General features: G+C 37.4%; 1 protein-coding gene across 1 annotated transcript in view; it reads right to left on the reverse strand.

Moving 5' to 3' along the window:
* The window catches only part of arhgap18 (Rho GTPase activating protein 18), a 75,080-nt gene extending 70,333 nt beyond the window's left edge, over positions 1-4,747 (reverse strand). The window contains exon 1 of the mRNA XM_048597237.1: positions 4,632-4,747. Within this exon, the coding sequence (XP_048453194.1) occupies positions 4,632-4,747 (116 nt within the window). The remainder of the gene's footprint in view (positions 1-4,631) is intronic.
* Between the last annotated feature and the right edge of the window lie 2,704 nt (positions 4,748-7,451).

The raw sequence follows: 7,451 nt of genomic DNA on the forward strand, positions 1-7,451 counted from the left end.
TACATCCAAGGTCAACTGTGAATTTCACCATTTGTGTATTTTACTTAGACAAACTCCAATGTCCAGAGATACTTGAAATTAAACAGCAGAGGCAGTCAGCTGTGCAGGTTCACTGCTTGGTCAGACAACTGCGCAGGTTTACTATTCCATTTTTTCACCTCCCACCATAGTATATGCTTTCTCTCTCTTCCTCCTTTTTTAAAGTGCTGTTGTTCTGATCTTTTTTTTTAAGTTCCAAAACAATGCAACAGCTTATAAAACAATAATTACTGCTCCATGACTTCAAGGAAATCAGCTCCAACACTGAAAATACCTTAAAAAAGAAATAGCCCTTACAACTACAATTTTTTCCTGTCCTCCATCTTGGATTACCCAGAATCCTTATATGGACTACCCAGAATTCTCATATTTGTCTGACATCTTTGCTCGATAGTTGGCAAGAAGGGGTTAAATAATTACTCATAATAGTTGTGCAAATCCTAAGGGCATGTTAACAGCTGCAATCCTAAACTAATCAGATTTTTTTGTTGTATAAGTTTTAGTGGGCTATATGTCAGTATTATTCTCTGCTTGGCAAAGACTAAGTTAAAGGATTTTCAAGTTTCTAAGATTTTAGCAAAATTGAAGATCTGAACGTGGATTGCAACAATTAATGTAATAGCTCCTTTTTTAAGGAAGAAGCAAGTACAGGCAATGATAATACACCTACAGTTACTACACATGGATGATTACAGCCAGACCCTAGGTGAGGGTCTGCAATTTGTTATAGTTTCAGATGGGAAGTGCAAAGTTTAATCTTTTGAGTGTGGAGGGAAGTACTGGCTCCTCTTATTTATTCACCCACTCCCTCCGATGGTTACAAGGAGGTTGATTTAAAAAAGATCTGGTTCCTTGTGGATATCTTTCTCCCAGACCCGAAAGAACATACGTTTTAAAAGAAGCCAGTGTAGTCTTTCTTGGGTTAACAAAGAATAAGTTTATGAATTACTAAACACAAGAAGAATTAATTACACAACACACATACACATAGATTAGAAACAAGAGGTGAAACAAAAGGAAAACATTTTAAAAACCAAAGATATATGAAACAGTCTCTAAATTGTGTGTAAAAAAGCAAATAGTTGAAAATTGCAGCCATTACAGTGGAGGTTACTGGAAACATTGATGTTGTGAATTGAACAGTCACCTTCATGATATTTAGTTTTGTAGATTGTCTGTGATTTTTTAGTTCTGATTCCTTTTGATTATGATTGAATTCCAGCAATCAGGGTGTTAGAGAGTCCTTTTGTTATCCTATTTCCTTTTGTCTGGCAGCGAGCTAGTTCACTTCTAGCATTCAGAATGAGAGAAGTTCTTTGTCTGCAGTACAGGGATGATTTTGACTGTGACCTTCAAAGCATGCTAAACTTGGAAACATAGAATATACCCTTGCAGGAGTAGGCCATTTGGCCATTAGTCTGCTCCATCATTCAATCTGATCATCGCTGATCATTTACTCAGTACCCTATTCCCACCTTCTCCCCATATATAGGAACATAGGAATTGGAGTAGGCTATTCAGCCCCTCAAGCCTGTTCCACAATTCAATGAGGTTATAGCTAATCTGTGGCCTAACTCCATATACCTGTCTTTCGCCCATGTCCCTTAACACCTCTGCTTAACAGAGTTTTATCTATCTCAGGTTTGAAATTAACAACTGACCCAGCATTCATTGCCATTTGTGGAAGAGAGTTCCAAACATGACCAATGTTTTGAGTATAGAAGTGCTTCCCAACATGTCTCCTGAACAGTCTATCCTAATTCTCAGTCTATGCCCCCAATTCTAAAATTGCCAACCAGTGGAAAAAGTTTATCTTTGTTTACCCTGTCTTTTCCTGTCAATATCTTGAAGACTTCAATCAGACCATCCCTTAACTATCTAAATTCCAGATAAATGAGCCTAATTAAATAATCTCTCTTTAGAACTTAACCTCTGAAGTCCAGGTATCATATTCTTCCTCAGGTATGATACCCAGATATGCTCACAATACTCCAAGTGGGATGTTACCAGGATTTTGTAAAACTGCAGCATAATGTCTGCATGCTTGTATTCCAGTCCTCTGGATATAAACAGCAACATTTCATTAGCTTTCTTGATTATTCTGCACCTGTTTGTGACATTTTAAAGCCCTCTGCGCCTGAACCCCAAGTCTCTTCTGACATCTAATGTATTTAACTTCATACCATCTAGAAAGTACACTGATCTATTATTTTCCAATCCAAAATGGACAACCACACACTTACTTACACTGAACTCTGTCTGCCATTCATTTTGCCCATTCATTTTGTCTATCAATAGCCCTTTGTAATTTCATGTTGTCATTTACACTGTCTGCAAAGCTGCCTAATTTTGATCCCTTTAGTTCCAAATAGTAATATAAAATGTAGGAAGCTCAAAACAAGGCTGGTACACATGAGAAAGTTCAATCCCACTAGTAAATTCCAGTAGCGTTGAAACTGGCTTTTTAAAACCCCTGTCCTTGTGATTCCTGAAAAGAAAAAAAACACCATGTGTGTCTGCAATTTGGGAAAGGTAGCTTGCTGTTAAGCATAACACAGTGAGGAGCTGGAGGAACGCAGCAGGCCGGGCAGCATCAGAGGAGCAGGAAAGTTGACGTTTTGGGTCAGGACCCTTGTTCAGAACATTGAGCAGATGGGCGTCAGCCCTTTGTTAGCGTGGTAGTCTCAAGAGATCACAGTCTGGTCTGTTTTGATTTAACTCTTCCCAACATTTGAAGGGCTGTTATTTGAATTTCTCTCCATATCTGTAGGTGTGACATTATGTGGGTCTCTCTCACTCTTGAGCAAGCAGATGGGACTAGTTTAGTTTGGGATTATGAACTGGTTGGACAAAGGGTTTGTTTCTGTGCTGGATGGCTCTATATCTTCAACCAGTTTTGGTTGCACCAAACTTCTTTTAAAAAATACATTTTGTATTAAAATTGAAAATTTCAATAGCGCATTGGTGTTCTGATCTGTGGTCATGACACACAACCGGTTTCACTTTGGGTATTAAACCCAAGCATGCCAGGGCAAATGAAGGGTGCAATGTACATAGCTAACTATGAAGGAAAAAGTTTTTAATTTAATGTTCGCAACATAAAGAAGCGATATTATAAACTTAACCAATGACGTATTTAACATAGACAACAAAACTTAATCTTCATAAAACTGAATTATAATCTTCAACAATGTATGTAATGCTGCTATTTGGCAAAACCCAGTTAAATACTGAGATATTGGATGCTAATTTCCTTGCTCCATAATTTGGCAGAGGTTTGCTTATTTATACACAGAGCAGGGAATTGATCAATGTTATAGCAGCAACACAGGAGAGGATCCATTGAATTTACCCTGATGTGTTGTACTAAAAATACCATTAAGTCTAAAATAGTTTATTAATTACTTTGATTTTGATTCAAATTATCCTCAGTGTCTAGCGTTGTGATGGTGTTAGCTGACTTCTAGCATTCAGAGTGAGAGAAGTTCTTTGTCTGCAGCACAGGGATGATTTTGACTGTGACCTTCACAGCATGCTAAACTTGGAAACAGATATAACTGCAGGAATAGGCCATTTGGCCATTCAAGCCTGCTCCACCATTCAATCTGATCATGGCTGATCATTTACTCAGTACTCTGTTCCCACGTGCATTGTCACTGCTATAACTAATAAAAGTCATATTAGTTCATCATTTTTGCGTTTTACTTAACATTTAGAAAATGGGAGTGTAGCTATATTTCATTAACACTGTAAACTCGAAGCAGTGCCAATGGATGGTGTTTTATAATGGAGACTTTCCAGGAGACAGAACCAACTATTCAACTATATACTACATGCAGTACAAATGATTATGAAGATTTCACCAAAGATATGTGGGAGAGAGTGCTACAGTAGAGTGCTACAAGTAAGAACAGGAGTGTTGTAAGCTCAGAGTATTACTTGATGTTTACAAGAAAAAACCTCACAAAACTATCAACAAATAAAGGCTGAAATGTTTATCTGAGGCAAAACAAAATAAAGCCAACTGAAATTTGTAGTAGATGTGATAATACGTAAATATAGCAACAGCAAACACTACCCAAATGCCAGTAGCTCCTAAACATACTGAAACCTGATATATAACGTGAAATAATTTGTGATTCAAGTAGAAGACACAATTTGTCTGCAATTTTTTTTTTTGGGAAATAATTATGCTGAGTTTCTGAACATAAATCCAAATTTTGAGATATATTATCTACAAAAGAAAATTCCAATTAATTTTGATCTGGTATTTCAAAGTCTATCACAGACATGTTTAACAGAGGCTCAGTCCTTGCTCCTGCAACAGTGGCTGAAACATGAATAGCATTTAGTTTTGTAACAACATGTAGTTCCAGAATTCGTGAACAATCAAGTACTGAAATAATGGAAAATATTCTTTTAAAAAGCTTTGCATCATTGATCAGCAGTCAGTATCCACAGCAGCTGAAACCTTTGCACTGTAATGACATATTGAAATATGACTAACACACAGGTGTGTTTCAAAGTGCTGAGCTTCTTTGAAACTATTCACACATAATGTAATCCCTTTCTCTAAAGAACAAAATTCCTACCCTGGTGAAGAACGTTCTGTCTCCTCCTTTATGCTGTTCACGAAATCATCAGTGGAATCATCATTTAAGTGGTATCCTGTTAAAACTACACTCTGAGAAGTAGGCAGTGGATCCATAGTGAGTGAGGCATAATTTCTGCTAGTTATTCATCAACTGGACACGACATAAAGCAGAGAAGGCAATAAAAATCTTTCCTTGCCTGGCAACATGGATCATTTCCATAATGAAACTCCACCCCTGCTATTCTGAACAGTGGGTAGGGCTAAATGCCTGAAAACGCCTTTCTTGTTCCAAGAAAGTGGCAGTAACATTAAAGACTCTGAACTTACAGCTTACCGCTGTTGAGCTGTCACTACTGAATTTCTTGGTATTTTCCAGCACGGCTGCACATTTTCTTCTCATCTTATGCAAATAAAAGCATTTAGAGTTGTGATGGAAACAAATACTGAAAAGGCTATGCTATCATAATGTATGCCATTTAAACATAATCTACTGGCAATAAATATTAAGATTACTCTGCTCTTTTTTTCAGTTTTTTAATTGATTTGTTAAAGGGATTGCTGCGCTTTAAATAAGTGAGCTGGCTTGGAGGAGCTTGTGATTGAATATCCTGAATAGAATGTATTGACATACACAGTTGAAATGTCCCAAGTATTGACGAGAATTGGCTTCATAATATGACTTTCTTGATTGCCCTTAAATAGAAGTTATTGTAGTTCTAATGAAATTTAATACTTGGGAATGGAATACATTGGCTATCCTTATCAGACACAAACATTCCTAGGTCAGATTTCCATTTCTATTTACAAAGTGGTTGCAGACCAGAGGGCATAGAGTTAAGGTGATTAGCAAAAGATCAAAAGAAAGCATGAAGATTTATTTAATGATATGTGTGACTATGATGTAAAATGTACTGTCTGAAACAGTCATGGTGGCAGATTCAAACATGGCTTTCAAAAAAGAATTGTATAAGCACCTGAAGAGAAAAAGGAGAGTAGGGGTATGGGGAGTGCACAGAAATGTGACTAAATAAGATTTTCTTACAGTTTGTTGTCATGGACACGGTGGTCAAATGCCCCCCTGTGCAATGTAACTGTTCAATGATTCTGTTTTATAAACTATGGCATGAAAACCATTCAGTTTGAATCCTTACACAGGTATAAAATGTTATTCATGGTTTTCACTCCAACAAACTTAATTTGTGCAGGAAAAGTTATGTAAAACATCATTCAACTCCATACTGCCTTCTATCTGCAAGCTAAAATCTAATCTAACATTTCATCCTGTGCTATATTTGATTGAGCATTGCTGAAAAAATACATTTTATTGAGCGTTTTATCTGCACGCGTCAGGATTATTTGCAAGAGAACCATTGAAAGTGGAAATCAACATTTATACTCTATGAGAGAAGAGTGCAAATGATTGAGAGTGGTTTTGCAATGGGGAATATACCAGCTGAAGATGACTGACAGTTAGTTACCAAGCTTTGTGTAAGTTTATAACTGAGCAGTTACCTGCTTTGTTACCCATTCCCCTGAGAAATAAACTAATGAGCAGCTGTCATCTATTTTGCAGAGTTGAAACAGGTGCAATGCTTATTCCTTTTAATTGGTCTTGGATAAAAAAAATTGAGAAAATGTTTTTAATGCCTACTACAAAATCTACCAAAGCTTACCAACTTTTACAGATGCCCCATAGAAAACATTCTATCTAGATACAACACGACTTGGTATGACAACTGCTCTGACCAGGACCGTAAGAAACTACAGACAGTTGTGAACACAGCCTGGGTCATCACACAAGCCAACCTTTCATCCATGGACTCCATCTATGCTTATCGTTGCTGTGGAAAGGCAGCCAACATCATCAAAGACCCTTCCCACCCGGTTATAATTTCTTCCAATCTCTTCTGTCGGGCAGAAGATACAAAAGCTTAAACATACATACCAACAGGTTCAAGAACAGCTTCTTCCCCGCTGTTATTAGACTTTTGAATGGACCTTCTCAATTTCAAACCTAATGTTGATCTTGATTTTTGTGCATCTTCTCTGCAGCAATAACTTTGTATTTCTTGCTCTGTTCAATCAACCTATGATCATTGCATGTTATGATCTGCCTGTACTGCATGCAGAACAAAACCTTTCACTGTACTTAGGTACATGTGACAATAATAAATCAAATCAAATCAAATCAAACAGGCTGTAAAAAGACTAAAATTTTTTGGAAAGCGAACAGTGCAAAAATAACACTGACATCTCAAAATAAGTCGCTAATACAAGGTCCAGAAACAAGCTTACTACATCACAATTCCAATCGTAATATGAGATTAAATCATTTAGGGAATCATAAAAAATAACTCTGCAATGCATATCCATATCAAATAGTAAATATGGGTTTCTGTTTGCATGCATTTTTGCTGCCTTACAATCCCTCCTCATTTCCACTAGCCTCCGTTCCATTCAGAACTCCCAGTAAGAACTGATTCCTGCTTTGAACAATGGGAGTGAAATTTCTGATCTTGCAGCAATCCCCAGAGCCAGGATGCTGAATTTTGCAACTTATTGGGACAGGCAACCACCTGGTAAAAGAAGTACAGCAATCCTGCTTTCGTGGGTAGAAAGACATGGGACAGCCTATTGTTAGCATCGACCAGTTGAAAGATCATTGGCAAAGGGCAATTAAGGCCTAATCAGAGAGCTGGAGGCACAGCAGCAACAGCTAGCGTTGGCCATTGTTAAGGCTGCAACTCCAAGGAGAGGGCCAATAAAGGACGACCTGTGAAGAGAGGTAAGGTTGCAGGAAGTTGTGGGTCAAAATATT

Source organism: Rhincodon typus, chromosome 5, assembly GCF_021869965.1.
Source record: "Rhincodon typus isolate 14 chromosome 5, sRhiTyp1.1, whole genome shotgun sequence".
In the NCBI taxonomy this organism is placed as follows: Eukaryota; Metazoa; Chordata; class Chondrichthyes; order Orectolobiformes; family Rhincodontidae; genus Rhincodon; species Rhincodon typus.